At 40.4% G+C, this 14,883-nt stretch overlaps 5 protein-coding genes across 5 annotated transcripts; 3 read left to right on the plus strand and 2 right to left on the minus strand.

Annotated features, from left to right (window-relative positions):
• Window positions 1–6,440: 6,440 nt before the first annotated feature.
• Window positions 6,441–6,746, minus strand: INS49_004039 (uncharacterized protein; the record flags this gene model as incomplete). Its single annotated transcript, XM_043164829.1, has 1 exon — window positions 6,441–6,746. The coding sequence occupies one exon, from the start codon at window positions 6,744–6,746 to the stop codon at window positions 6,441–6,443; it is 306 nt and encodes a 101-aa protein (XP_043018479.1).
• Window positions 6,747–7,256: 510 nt separating this feature from the next.
• INS49_004040 (uncharacterized protein) lies at window positions 7,257–8,769 on the plus strand (the record flags this gene model as incomplete). The annotated part of the gene is made up of 3 exons (XM_043164830.1): window positions 7,257–7,265; window positions 7,532–8,248; window positions 8,422–8,769. The coding sequence occupies 3 exons, from the start codon at window positions 7,257–7,259 to the stop codon at window positions 8,767–8,769; spliced, it is 1,074 nt and encodes a 357-aa protein (XP_043018480.1).
• Window positions 8,770–9,625: 856 nt separating this feature from the next.
• INS49_004041 (uncharacterized protein) lies at window positions 9,626–11,348 on the plus strand (the record flags this gene model as incomplete). Its single annotated transcript, XM_043164831.1, has 4 exons — window positions 9,626–10,148; window positions 10,231–10,426; window positions 10,494–10,727; window positions 10,802–11,348. 4 exons carry the CDS (start codon window positions 9,626–9,628, stop codon window positions 11,346–11,348), a joined length of 1,500 nt encoding a protein of 499 aa, XP_043018481.1.
• Window positions 11,349–11,906: 558 nt separating this feature from the next.
• INS49_004042 (uncharacterized protein) lies at window positions 11,907–14,012 on the plus strand (the record flags this gene model as incomplete). Its single annotated transcript, XM_043164832.1, has 1 exon — window positions 11,907–14,012. The coding sequence occupies one exon, from the start codon at window positions 11,907–11,909 to the stop codon at window positions 14,010–14,012; it is 2,106 nt and encodes a 701-aa protein (XP_043018482.1).
• Window positions 14,013–14,338: 326 nt separating this feature from the next.
• INS49_004043 (uncharacterized protein) lies at window positions 14,339–14,833 on the minus strand (the record flags this gene model as incomplete). Its single annotated transcript, XM_043164833.1, has 1 exon — window positions 14,339–14,833. One exon carries the CDS (start codon window positions 14,831–14,833, stop codon window positions 14,339–14,341), a length of 495 nt encoding a protein of 164 aa, XP_043018483.1.
• Between the last annotated feature and the right edge of the window lie 50 nt (window positions 14,834–14,883).

Consider the following 14,883-nt stretch of genomic DNA (forward strand, 5'->3'; position numbering starts at 1 on the left):
AGTCTCTTGCGCCCGTGAGGTCGGCTTTTGCTCCCGCAGATCTTTGACCAAACGCTCTATCTGGCCTAGTCTTGCGGTGACATTATCATAGAGTCTTCAAGTTGGGTTGAGAAAATCCGGCTAAGGTTGGTCACCCATCCCTACACATAAAACACGGGGGAAGCAAGGTAGGAGGGGGCTGACTTGTGTTCTTTCCGGGGATTGTTCTTCTTTCTCCCGGGCCAGACGCATTCCTGCCCATATTTCTCGCAGGCGGAGCATATGGGTTTCCGGTGGTCGCATTTTACCTGCTTATTGTTTTGGCATCTGGACGTATCGGCCGAGAGATAAGGGATGGTCTCAAACCTTGCGACGTCTGCAGGACGAACATGAGAGAGACGGAAGCCTTGCAGCCGTCCTGTGAGACTCGGCCATCTCCGGCGCCTGAGGTGTTTGCTGGGATTCCATCATTACATCACTACGTAATGATACTCAAACATGCCCTGCACAATAGAACATGCGTTCGGGCTCTCTTGACAGCGAAATGTTGTGCAGTGGTCTGGTGGGGAAGTGGAAAAGGTGGATGGATAGTGGATGCACGGAAGCTGCCGGCCAAGACTCGCGTGTGGAAAAGGAAAAAGTCCGTCCGACGTTTGGAATGCTGTTCGCCCTCGCGTTTAGCAATGCTTACTGTACACGTATAGCTCCTGTTAAGAAAGTCTAATCTTCAGCCCAATCAGAGGCACGAGAGGAGAGATTATTTGCCAGGGTGCTCTAGCTATGCTTAATCCCGACGCCCCCACCACGGGTTCTCCGACGTCAAGGTGCACCAAATGATCCTACCGTGGCCGGACTGGTGCGCGAAGGACAGCCTAAGCTGCTGTCAGATTGGGCGGTTCGCTGCGGACCGACCCCAGGGGAGCACCAAAATAAGGGTGCCTTAGGCAACTACACTAGCTTCGGTAAAAAAGGCCTAATCATTAGAAAGAAAGGGGTCCGCTGAGAGCAAAACAATACATAATTAAGTTATTATTAAAACCCATTTAATTATTAATAATATTGGTAATTATATATAATTTAATAATTAAGAGTTTTATTACCTTAAATTAATTATATTATAATAAATTAAATTAATATTAAAACCTTAAATGCCTTTTTAATAAAACTTAAAGATTGGAATGATTAGAATTATAAATTTAAACTTTAAGTTTAAATATAAGGACTAAATATTTATATTATAAATAAGAAACCCTTTCTTTTATATCCTAAAATGCTTAATATTTAATAAAAGAAATATATTAAGAAACCGTATATATTGCAAATTGCATGATTTTAAATAATAAATAATAAAGAAGGGGATAAAGATATAATTTAAGAAAGGGTTATGGGTAATTAAATAATGTTAAACTTTATTAAAAGCGGTTAAAAGATATTTAACTTAAACTTATTATGGTTTAAGCAACTTAATATAACTTATAAGGAAGAATATTAATTTATAAAAGAACTTATTAAGTAAATGCTTTAAATAATTTCCTTAATTTATAAAAGTACTTATTGCATTATAAATTAATTTATTTAGAAATAGCATTAAAACTTAAAAGAAATATATAAAATATTATTAATTAATAAAAAGATAAAATTAAGAATAGTATATAAAAATGCCCTTAAATTGCTATAAAATATTAAGGAGGTATATATATAAATTAATAAATAAGAAGTACTTATAATAAAAGATTTTTAAAAAGAATTCTTTAATGCTAAAGATATAATATTATAAGTATTAAACTTATTGCAAGTAATATAAGGGTTACTGCTTATATAAATAATATCCTTTAAATAATTTAAATAATAAGATATTATAAATAAAAACCTTATATTTTATAAAGTTAAGAATAACTTTTATAAGGAGTTAATAGCTTATAACTTATAAAAAACTATTAAAGCCTTAAAAAAAGCGTTTATAATTACTTATAATAATAATGAAAATTATAATAATAAGAATAGAAATGCTTAAATTATTAAACATTAAGGAGTATTATTATAAAAAGGCATGATTAAATTATATAAAGGCTGTAATAAAAAGAAGCGTTATTAACTTAAAAAAGAAAACATTTTAAATAAAAGGTGCCTTGCATATAATATGCTTTATACTCTTATAAAATGCTATTATATCTTTCTTAAAAAGGCTTACTTAAAGTAAAAGCTATAAAAAGAAATTTAAAAAAGAATAAAATAAGCTTTTAAAAATAATATTAATTTATAAGCATAAGTTTAAGCTATTAAGGGATTAAGGTTTAAATTAAAGTTAAGAACTTTAAGATTAATTAAAATAAAAATAATTAAAAAAGTTAAAGATTAACTTTTAGGGTATTATATAATTAATATAAAAGCTAGGGAAGCTTTTATAATAAATATAAAAAAATACCCTTTTTAATACTTAATAATACTTAACTTAATAAATATAATCTTAATTATAAATAATAGCTATAAATTATTTAATATAAAACTAGCTATGCATATTAATTACTTATAATTAAATAATTATTAACTCCTTATTTTAAGATATAATATTATAGCGATTTATTATAAATTAATAATTTTATACCTTAAAAATATTACTTTTTACTTAAGATTGCTAATAATTATAATATTTTTAAGATAGCTTTAAAAGAAAAGTATTTATTAAAATAATAAATATAACTTAATAACCCTTAAGTAATATAATAAATTAACTTTATATTAACTTTAAAATATTTATAATTAATATATTATTAAATATTAAATTATTAAAACTTAAAGTATATTTAATATTTAGTGGAAAAAGTATATATTTTATATTAAATAGAAACTACTTACTAGTAAAACCATTCTTTAGTATAATTAAATAAGGCATTTAAACCTATGCATACTTAAATACCTTATATCCTTATTTTAAGGGGTGCGTATTTAAGGATTAATAATAATTAAATATAAAGCATATGCTTTAATTAAAATTATAAGGTAAATTTATTAAGCATTAAGAAAGATCCTTAAATAAAAAAGCAAAAGAATTGCATTAAATTTTTATAATTATAAACTTAAAATTTATAATTATATATTATAATTACTGCTTATATGCAAAGTCTTAAAATATATTTAAAATTATTACCTTAAAAATTAAAAAAGCGAAATAATTCTTAAAGTATTTATATTATTTCTTAATATAATAAAAATATAATATAAAATTATTATTAAGGTTATTAAATATAATAATAAAATCTTTATAAGATAATAAGTAGTTAAAAGCTTTCTTAAATTAAGATATATTAAAATTAAGCCCTTAATATTAAATATATAAGCTTACAATAATAATGTTAAATGCTTAAGGGGTATAATTAAAGAAAAAATATAAGTAATGTAAATAAGCTTAAGACTTTTATACTTGCTTTAGCTGGAAATTAAATATATAACTATATATCTTAATAATAAAATGCTAAGCTATGGCTTTAAATGGAAAACATTATATTATAAATTTTAATTAGCAATTATAAAATGCCTTAATATATTATAGCTAAATTTAAAACTAAATTAAGCATACCTATAAGTCTTTGGCTATAAGGCATATATAATAACTTTAAATGCATAACTTAAGAAAAGAAAATATAAGCATTTAAAACTATAAATATAAATTAAATATTTTATTAAATATTAATCTTTAAATATTTATTAAATATAAATTCCTTTTATTAAAAAGGTAATTAATATAAAAGATATTATTTTTAATAAATATTAAGTATTTAATGAAAATTAGGAAAGGTTTAAAGATAAACTCTTAATTATAAATATTAACTATTTAGCAAAATAAGCAAAGAAATACTTCCTTTTAAATAAAGATAAAATATTTAAATTAAAAGGGGAAAATTTAATTAAAGCAGGTACTTAAGGAAATGAAATTTAGTTTAAAACCAAAAAAGAAAGCAATATTAATAGTATTTTAAAGAAAGATATAAAAGCCAAAGAAAAAGAATGCTTTAAAGTAAATTAATAAAATAATGCCTATATAAATGCAAAATTTACCCTTTTACCCATACCTTTATAATTATCGCTATTTATACTTTTAATTTATATAATTTAAATAAAGATTAATAATAAAATTTTATTTAATAAAGAAGTTTACTAAATTCTTATATAGCAAGCCGCATTTCTTATAGGCATAAAAGCCGCCTTAATAGCAAAGTTAAATAAAAAGATCCTTAATAAAGCTTATATTAAAAAATATTTATATTAAGGGGTGAAAATGCATAAAAGCAACCTTTTAAATTTACTAAAATAATATAATAATTTAAAAAATTACTTATTTAAAGTATTATTTAAAAAGGCAAAAGCTAATTATTTATAAAGCTATAAAAATATAAAGTTATAAACCAAAATTAATAAAAAGGATACTTATATAATAGGAAAATAAATCTTAAATTGCATATAAATATATATTTATAAGTTTAATAAATATAATATATTTTAAAAATGCAAAGTATAACTTATTATTAGGAGAGATTAGCAAGCATAAGAATAAATATAAAATACTTATATTGCTATTTTTGCTAAATAATTATTTTAAATGCTTATTACCATTATATTTAAGTTTAACCTTAAATTAATTTAATATAATATTATTTATATATTTATTTATGCTTTAATAAATCAAGATATTTTTATAAAAATGCTTTATAAATATAAAAAGAAGAAAATAATCTTATTACTTAATAAAGCACTTTATAAATTACGGATTTTACCGCTATTATAATAAAAAGAGTTTATAAAAATATTCTTAGCCTATAATTATAAATAAGTTTTATATAAACTTTATTATTATATTAAAGATAAAGTTCTTATATTCTTTTATATTAATAATATTATTATAGCCTATTAAAAGAATAAATAAAATTAAGTTAATGCTTTTACTTAATAACTTTAAGAAAAGTATAAGATTAATAAAGGAGATTTAATATAATAATTCCTTAGCATAAAGATTATTTAAAACTATTTAAATAAAAGAATTTAGTTAGCTTAAATTTTATATATTAAGAAAATTATTAAATTAGCTAATAAGAAGAACTTCTTACTTATAATCCTTATAATAGCTAAAAAGCTATTATTATAAGAAGATGCTGCCTTATTAGCTAAAATATATAGCTATTAATAAAAGATTAATTTATTATTATTTGCTATAATATCCACTTAATTAAATATTGCATTTATTATCTTATAACTTATTTAATTTTTAATAAATTTAAGTTTAAAGCATTAAAATGCCATTAATTAAGTCCTTTTTTATCTTAATAATATTAAGTATATTACTTTTTACTTTAAAAATTTTAATAACCTTATAATTATAAGCAATGCATTATTTATAAATAATTCCTTTAATTAAAAGAGCTTTTAGATATTTATAATGTAATTATTTAAAGGTTTTATTAATTAAAGGGTAAATAAGCAAGATATGGTTACTATGTTAATAATAAAAGCTAAGCTTTTAATATTTATATAAGCCGTAAAGGAAATACTTTTTATAAATAAGCTACTTAAAGAACTATTAATGGAATTAAATAATAGCATTATTTAAATTAAGTATAATAATACCTAAACTATTAATTTAATTAATAAGAAAGTTATTACTTTTAAAATAAAACTTTAATATATAAATATTTATAATTATTAGCTTTAATAAGAAGTTTAAAGCAATTAAATATTAATAAAATATATATTAACGGCAAAAATAATGATAAATAAGTTAATAAAAGCCTTATTAGCTAAGAAGTGGATAGGATTTCTTTATTAGCTTAAGCTAAAAAGTATGGAGGAACTAAGAAAGGAAAATACTTTAAAGGAAGACCTTATAAGAAATAGGCATAAAGCAGTAAAAAACTAAGGCTAATTCTATATTTAGCTTTTTAATACTTATAAGTTTAAGGAGGTATATTAAATTAAGCGGTTTGCTGCGGATTAACCCTAGGGGAGCATTAAAATAAGGGTGCCTTAGGTAATTACACTAGCTTTAATAAAAAAGGCCCAACCATTGGAAAGAAGGGGGTTTGCTAAGAGCAAAACAATATATAATTAAGTTATCATTAAGACCCATTTAATTATCAACAATATCGGTGATTACGTACAATCTGACAGCTGCTGCTATTTGTGTGGCTACCAGAATTCCGGGGCTGTGAGAAGTTGTGGGTTCGACCGGCTGAGCGACTGCCGAGTGGAGCCTCTTCCGTGCCGCCTCTTACTAGCGCCGGCCTCCGATCGTGTCCGAGACGAGTGCTCCCGTAATCACAACATTCTTCATGCCGGGTCACCCACCAATCTCTGAGCGCGGAGCGCGATCAACCACAGCGAAGCGGAGCGGAGCGTCACCACCCACAGCCATTCTCTAAGCGAGCGCAGCGAGTGATCACAGCGGAGCGTCACACGCGACCCATCATCAATCACCATCCCCTTACTCCACATGGGATAAGGAGGCCAACCTGCAGCGAGTAATCACTGGAGCGGATGTAGCGCTCAACCTCGGCCTTGTCGTCGAGGTGCACGACATGCTTGATGTGGCCGTTGGTCGTCTCCGTGACATGAAGGAGCGAAGAGTAGATTAAGTGATTGACTCCTGCCTCAGAAGCGACTTCGGCGACGTTCTTGCCGTGGAGCTGTTCCCAAGTGCCGCCTCCGGATAAGCTCCAAATGCCACAAGCGAGATCAGAAAGATGGAGCCAATGTCTGAAATATGCGGAGATAGACATCGCATAATGAAGAATACTATCTTGAGCGGAAACCAGGCAGGTTCCCTGAAGTAGTCGTAATGGATATTCTCATGCGGACCAGCAAGCTTCACAAGGAGCACAGTACCAGTGTAGAAGCGCGCTTGTTATGGTGAGGGGTTGAATAACCACCAGTTAGCTCTACATACATTTTCGCGGGTCTCATCGAAGGCATTAGACTGCATCCACCGAGAAATATTGGTCATATGTCCTCGATGGGCGAATTGGTGCGTCTTCCGGACGCATGCGTCCGCCCAAGTTGGTGAAAATTCTCGGCACTTTGGGGATCACCCTGAGTCTACTGTATTACCTAACGAGTCCAGAAATATGAGAGCGCACCAAGTTTGTAACGCCCTCCCTGGAACCGAACAACTCTGTCTCTTAAGGACAACGATCATTGCGGATGCGATGCAGAGCCTCAAAGTGTGTCACGGCAGATGGGCGTTAAAGTTTGGCCAAGACTCTGAATGGCTGACAACCCCCGCTTCCAACATGCCGCACGTGCGTGGAGACCACCCTGGCATTGAGGTCCAAAAGTATATGTAGACTAGATGCTAGCATGGATCTTTTTTGGTCTGGTGGAGGCACTGCGGAGCCTCGGCTGAATCCTACCGTAAGAAAGGCATAAACGTCAAATCCTGCCGATCACGTCTACTTATCTCTTCACATCTTCGTTCTTGTCCACTATGAGAATTATCATCGTCGGAGCAGGCCTAGGTGGCCTTACCGCGGCGCTTTGTTTTGCTCGCAACGGCCACAAAGTTCAGGTTCTCGAGCAGCGCCCGGATCCAACCCCTGTCGGCGGCGGCATCAACATCCGTCCAGGAGCTAGTCGGCTTCTTCGGAGTTGGGGTTTGGCTGAAGGGCTGGAGCAGATCTGCGACATCACAACCGCCAATGCCCTTCGAAGCCTCAAGACTGGGCAGGTCGCTACTCGTACCATTGCAACCGATATCTCCGATTCCCCAGACCTGGGGACGAACAGAGACATACTGATATCGCTTTTGCATAAGAGTGCCCGCGAAGCTGGTGCTATACTCCTGTTTAGCACCACAGTCTCCCAAGTCACGGAGAGTTCTCAAGAAGCTCAAGTATGGCTTGGAGACGGCACAGTTCTGCAAGCAGATCTGGTTCTGGCGGCAGATGGAGTCAAGTCCACAATTCGGAAACACGCTCTGCAGGGGTGTTTGGGACCAATCGAGCCTGTTGTCAGCGACTACACACTCTATGGCATCTGCTTGAATAGGGAGCAGATGATTGGCGAACCGGCATTGAGCCCCCTGATGGATAACTCATACATCAACGTGTACATGGGCGAGAACGGCTTGGTGAACGTGACGAGCAGGTACAATCACAAACTCGGGAAATTCCAAGCGTTGTTCTGTATCAAAGGCGACACCGACCAGAAGGGACTGTGGGACGAAGAAGGCGACATCCAATATGTTCGGAAGGCATTCCGGGGCTCCTGCGACGAGATTGTGAAAGTACTTGACATAGCCCAGACTTGTGATAGATGGAAGCTGGCTGAGCTCCCAGACCTCCCTCGCTGGGCCAGCGAAAAGGGGCGAATCCTTTTGCTCGGGGATTCTGCGGTAAGTTAGCAGAACCCTACTCGACATTGCTGATCGAAAGCACCTAGAGTGACTGACAATGCCAGCACGCCATGTACCCCAGCGCTGCGCAAGGGTATTCACTGGTTGTGGAAGATATCGGTGTTCTCGACTATCTTGCATCCAAAACTCAAAACCCGGAAGCCAACTTGAAGGGGATTAGCGAGGACTGGCAAAATTTGAGAAAGACCAGATGCGAACGAATCAAAGCCTGGTCAAAGTACAACATAGAAATATTCTCAAGGCCACCGCCCCAGATGAAGACCTCGGATTCCGGTTCGTGGCAGTACAGGTCGCTGAAGAACACAAAGGGCGACATGAATGCCAGGCTCGGCTCGGCCTCCTTCCTTAAATGGGCACAAGGAATCGATGCGATTGAAGCGGTCGGTCACTGATTTCGTTACCCTTGTAGTTTGGCGAATCGCTGATCCTGGAGCGTTTGCAGACCGAAAAGTATTTGCGAGCTAAGCAGTCTCGTCTATGACTGATTTCTACCCGCTCAACCAGTAAGCACACAACGGGTTCAGCACTCAAATGGTCGTAGACCAGTAATCACGACTTGAATTATTGAGAAGAATCGTTGCTAAATGTGTACAGTGGAACTTGGCTTTTCTAGTCCGTGTCTCCACAGACATGAAACACTTAAACAAAGCAAGAGTGGAGGTGTAGTGCTCTACACGGCGGAGACGTCAATTTCACAGATGTAGGCTATCCAGAGGGGTCACTACTATCTATGCCTTAGTGGCACACAATCATCGGCAGTGTAGCATTTTCATGGGCATTTATCACTAGTTTAAGGTATCATGGAAATTATATCATTAGTTGGTCTTAATATCTTGGTCGGGGGTGTGTATTTATAAATATAAAGCTTCCAGTCGTGCATCGAGCCGTTCCGCGCTGGCTTCCGCGCCGGGCCGCAAGCCATCTCCAAGCTCCGGCCTTCGGAGCCCCGATCTTTCGTAGTTGGAAGGGAGGAGAATCGAAGCCAGAACGGGCCGAAAAGTTTGCTCGTCCCGAGGTCTCTAGCTTGAAGTCAATCCTGTCTCCTGCCACCATTATTCTTTGTTCACAAGTAACCTTAGATGTAATAGCGGAAGAGGGGGAATACGCACGGGTCGCCTACGCGTCTAGCTGTCAACCGAAGCCGTCTCTCTGGTGCTCTGTAGACACGATTCTTCTAGTCAACCACACGCAAACCTCGAAAACAAACACCACCAGTTTAGCAGACCTCAATCGAGGGGACTGAACAAGATGGCGACCTCAGTCGTTGTCACAGAAGAACAACAAGATGCCATTGCCCTGCGCAGCCTCGGCGCCATCGATGACGACACCTCGGCTTCCCTTGTCGCCCAACAAGCGGACGATGCTCCTGCAGCTCAGGCGCAACCACCAAAGCTTCACCCGGTCCTTCTTACCGCCCAGCTTGCGGGAGTAAACCTGCTGAGCTCCGTGGTAAATGGATACATCACAGTCGGCCTCCCTCGCATCGCCGCCGACCTCAGTCTGCCCGAGGAACTCTTCTTCTGGCCGGCCTCCGTGTATGGGCTTGCCATAGCGTCTACCCTCCTTCTGGCCGGTTCCGTTGCCGATATTCTGGGCACCCGGGCTGTGGACTTGTCCGGCTGCTTCGCGCTCGCGGCCAGCATACTCGGGAGCGGCTTCGTGCGGACAGGCGTGGAGTTCATCGTCCTGAGAGTCATCCAGGGGGTCGCTATGAGCCTGCACCTATCGTCTTCCGTGGCCATTGTGGCCGGCAACATGCCGCAGGGTCGAAGTAGGAACATTTGCCTTCTCCTGTATCGGCCTCAGTCAACCGCTCGGATTCTCGCTCGGACTGGTTATTGGTGGCGTTCTAGTCGATACTATCGGTTGGCGTGCGGGCTGGTTCATTGACGGCGACGCGATGCTGCTGCTTTTTATGATTGGGTTACGGGTTCTGCCCAAGAGCAAGCGGAACGCCCAGGGCATCATGGCTCAACTGGCCACCAAAGTAGATTGGGTCGGTGCAATCATCGCCTCGGCGTTCTTCGCCTGCTTGTCCTATTTATTGGCGTGAGTGCTGAGCGATTCCCGCCTCCATCTACTTCTGACCACAGGAGAGAAACTCACAGGGTCACAGAATCATAAGCACCGATGTCTACAGAATCCATGACACCGAAACCATTGTCCTCATTTCTATAGCTGCTGCAGCTCTACCAGCCTTTTTGACTTGGGTCCACTATCGAGTCAAAGTCGGGAAGCCGGCCCTAATGCCAAATAAAATCTGGAAAAACAAGGCATTTTCCACTGTATGCCTGGCCATATTTATATCCTTCGGTGTCCTAAACTCCATGGAGCAATATAGCAGTTTATTGTAAGCTATCTCTTTAGTTTTTTTCCCAACTTCCCTTCAAATATGAGCACAGGACTGATAGACTCTACAACCAGCTTCCAAGAAGTCCAGCAATTGCCAGCTCTTCAAGCATCCATCAGGATACTTCCGAGCCTGATAGTAGGCGTCGCATTGAATTTGTCTACAGGACTCATCGTCGACAAGATTTCCGCACTGTGGCTCGTCGTTGGCTCGTCGGTCTTGTGTGCCATCGCCCCTCTCCTCATGGCCCTCGTCCAGCCACAGTGGCCATATTGGTACAACGCATTCTTTGCCCAGATCCTGATGCCTATCAGCGGCGATGTGCTCTTTACCATCGGACTCATTGTCGTCTCCAACGTCTTCCCCGAGGACACGCAGTCGCTGGCCGGGGCCGTGTTCAACACCGCTGCACAGTTTGGCAGCTCTCTCGGCCTGACTGTAATGCAGGTCGTGTCCACGCTGACAGCCAAGGGCCAGCCTGGTGCGACTGGTTCCCCTGAGCATCTCATGGCTGGCTATCGAGCGACCTTTTGGACTATGTTTGCGCTCATGGTGTCCTGCGCCTTTGTGAGCACGTGTGGCTTGCGGCGAGCCGGCAAGGTGGGCGCCAAGCGGGACTAAAGAGCTAAGCTATGGAGTCGTGATCAAAGCCGTTGTTACGAGTAGTTATTCTAGAATGGTGGTTGCATTTTAAGATGGGTCCGAAAAATATATGCTGCGGCGGTTAACATCAATATATCACCTTTAAGTACAGGGGACAGCATGTCCAGCATTGTTTAGATTGTGGGTTAGTACTTGGTTGTAGACGATAACGAGATTCTATGGATTTTCTTTCCTTTTTTCCTCTCTTTTTTTTTTTCCTTCAAGGAGATATTTGTACTCCATGTAACCTTCGCCTTGAGTTAAACAATGATTGCCGGATACCGACATTTGTAAACCCCAGCCCCGGCCCCGGAAAGGACCAGCCGAGCTGACGTAGCTGGGCAGTTTGGCGCCAGTCCTGTGATTCTTGGCAGTCGCAGATGTCAGCTACCGAATCCTTCACTGCATTGATGCCTGTTTCGCCTGACAACACTCAGCCTGCAACACTTCCACACAATACAGGATTTGGGAAGACCTTCACCTTAAATCTTCACTGAGAATTGGAAGGAGCCTATTTGGACACGGCCCTTCTTTGCTATGAAGAACAAATTTCGTGAGGTTCTGCCATTTCGGCGCAAGCAGGCTACAGCCACTGACCCAGGTCCTTATGAGCCTATCGACTCTTCAAAGGAGGAGATCAGGATCATACACCTTCTCCCCGGTGACTTTGACGACACGATAAACCTGGAGCTGGCAACGGTCTCTCTCGCGAGCAATCCAAAACCACAGTATGACGCCCTATCCTACGTCTGGGGTCAAGAGCAATGCCAGACCCCAGCTTTCGTCAACGGCAGACCGGTCACCGTTACCTCGAACCTGGACATTGCACTGCGCTACTTCCGGCATCAACATGACGAGAAGACACTGTGGGTGGACGCGGTGTGCATCAACCAAAAGGATAACATGGAGAAAGGCCCACAGGTGCAGATGATGGGACAGATCTACTCCAAGGCAGCCCAGGTCCTCGTATGGCTAGGCCCAGCCGCCGACGGCAGCGACGAGCTTTTGGAGCGTATGTCTCAAGGTTTGACCGAAGAGGAGATAGCAGACCCGACGCTCCAGAACGCCTCGCTCGCCCTGATGGGCCAGCCATGGTTCACGCGCATCTGGGTCCAGCAGGAGATCGCACTGGCCGCGCGTGACCCAACAATGCGTTGTGGTAGACATGCCTTGTCTTGGGCGGACTGGTGTCTCTATACGCTGAGATTCCTGTTCGCGCTCGAGGACGCATTCCGAGAGGTAATGCATCGACAGGCGATGGAGGGTGTTGCCATCCAGCCACTCGAGTCCGACAATGAGGAAGTCGCGGAAGAGAAACACCAAAAGCTTTTGAAGCATATCGAAAACAACAAAAGGGCGATGGCCATCCAGAAAGCTCTGCTCACGCTGGAGAATCTCGCGTCCCTCCGAGCGAGAGTTGAGATGGCGTCGGGGACTTATAATGACAAGATGTTTGAGATCACGGCCTACGTCAAAGCACAAAAGGACCCTCAGGCCATAGCATCGGTGAGCGGTACCAACAAACCACCTCTTAGCGCTGACGAGCTGAAGAAGTTGTTCAAAGAAATGGGAATGGGCGAGGAGGCCATGAGAGACTATATCAAGTCCTACGTTGGTCGCGATGACCCAACAGAGTTTGCACAGCTCCTAGGCACAGTTTCGCACCTGGATGCCACAGACGACCGGGACAAGGTGTTCGGTATCTTGGGGCTGGCCAAATTTCTGGGCGAGCCGATCAAGGCCGACTACGACAAAAATAAGAGGCAAGTATATTCAGAAGCCATGGCCACCATAATTAGGGACAGCCTGGATCTCAGCTATACCAGGCTGTCCATCGTCGATTCCAAAAAGAAGGGCCTGCCGTCTTGGGTGCCTGAGATAGGCGGCAAGACCCTGCGCGGCGCGGATATCTTACCAACCTATCGTGCGGTTGAAACTGCGATGCGCTCGGCACGTGCGAACATTACGCCTGCAACGTTCTCAAATGACTACCAGACGCTCACAGTTGGGGGTGCCGAGCTCGGCCGCGTATCGGTAGTCATTGAAACGCCGGTCATGGAGGATCCGGAGTTGACCGACCCTGACGAGAGGTTCACCCTAAAGGATGAGCTCAAGTCCTTGATTGATGAAAAGGGCATCCCCCTGAGAACGGTGTGGGAAACCTTGATAGGTAGTCGTGTGATGAACTTGCTTACGGAGCGCGATGCAACTTGGGACGATGGTCAGATGGAGCTGCTTCGAAGCGACGCAAAACTTCATCAGGCTGTTACTATAATGTGCGGGCAAGAACACCGGGATCCACAAGGACTGCAAGATCGTCTGAGCCAGGCCGATCTGAGGTTCCTCAGGCTCCAGTTCTATGAGACATGTCGAAAAGCCACCTTGTTCTTCACGGACACAGGAAAGCTGGGCCTAGTAATAGGGAGGGTGGCAAAGGGAGACATCGTGGCGGCACTATTTGGAGTCGGGATGACTTTTGTTCTGCGAAGAGCTTCCTCTCTTTCGACTTTCATGAAAGAACTCGGCAAAAAGGAACGAACGCAAGAACCTACATACGAGATGATCGGGACGTGCCACGTTGGGGGGCACAAGTTGGGGCACGTGTATGAGGAATATGGCTTTCACAACTTTGTCATCAATTGACGAGCATCATATGGAATATAACTGATGGTTAAACGACTATTTCACGCCCGTGGTCAATTGAATTTCGGATGGGTCGCGTTGTTGGCATTTGTCTTGGATCATGCTTATATCATCTTTGGACCTACTAATCCCATTTTCAACATTCTGGGGCGGAAACCTCGGTCAAAGCCAGCAAAACGTTGGTTGTAGTTCTGTATCGGAACAGAGGTAAATATTTAAAGCTGGAATCGCCATCTTGATATACATCCTCTCTAGACGTAGTGCATTTTGTTACCGTCCCCCGCTAGTATTAAACTAATTTCCATATTTCCCACTTCAATATCATCTCAAATGTGCACCCCAGTACGGGAAACTGTGAACTCAGCTGGCGCATTCAACCGATCGTAGTTGGCAAACGGGTTTCCACTCGGGTCAACAACCGTCTCGACGTCACTCGCCGGGAAGAACCGAATCCCCGTGTAAACACAGTTGGTCGACGGCGCCCCGCAGCTAGTGTCCTCCGGGTTGCCCTGCCAGATCTGCAGGTTGTAGCCAGGCTCCTCGGTGTTGGAGCCCGAGCCGAAGGAAAACGAGTAGGTCGGGTCGCTGCACTCCGTAAGTGGTGCATACCCGATCTCGGGCTGGGTTGAGACTTGCGAGACGCAGTAGGCGGAGGAGTTGCCGTCGGTGATATCGAACCTATACGTGGTGATGACGCTGAAGCGGGAGCTGCCTGCGTAGAAGTCGCTGATGCTCCAGGACGAGGGCTCGGCTTGACGAGGGATGGAGGCCGCTGAGGCGGCAGTGGCTAGGAAGCCGGCAACGACGGATGTCAGGAGCATATTGAAGTTTGGTTTTACTTTGGCGGGCGATTGATAGCTTTGGTGGAAAA

The sequence above is a fragment of the Diaporthe citri genome (genome assembly GCF_014595645.1).
Source record: "Diaporthe citri strain NFHF-8-4 chromosome Unknown scaffold_11, whole genome shotgun sequence".
NCBI lineage: Eukaryota > Fungi > Ascomycota > Sordariomycetes > Diaporthales > Diaporthaceae > Diaporthe > Diaporthe citri.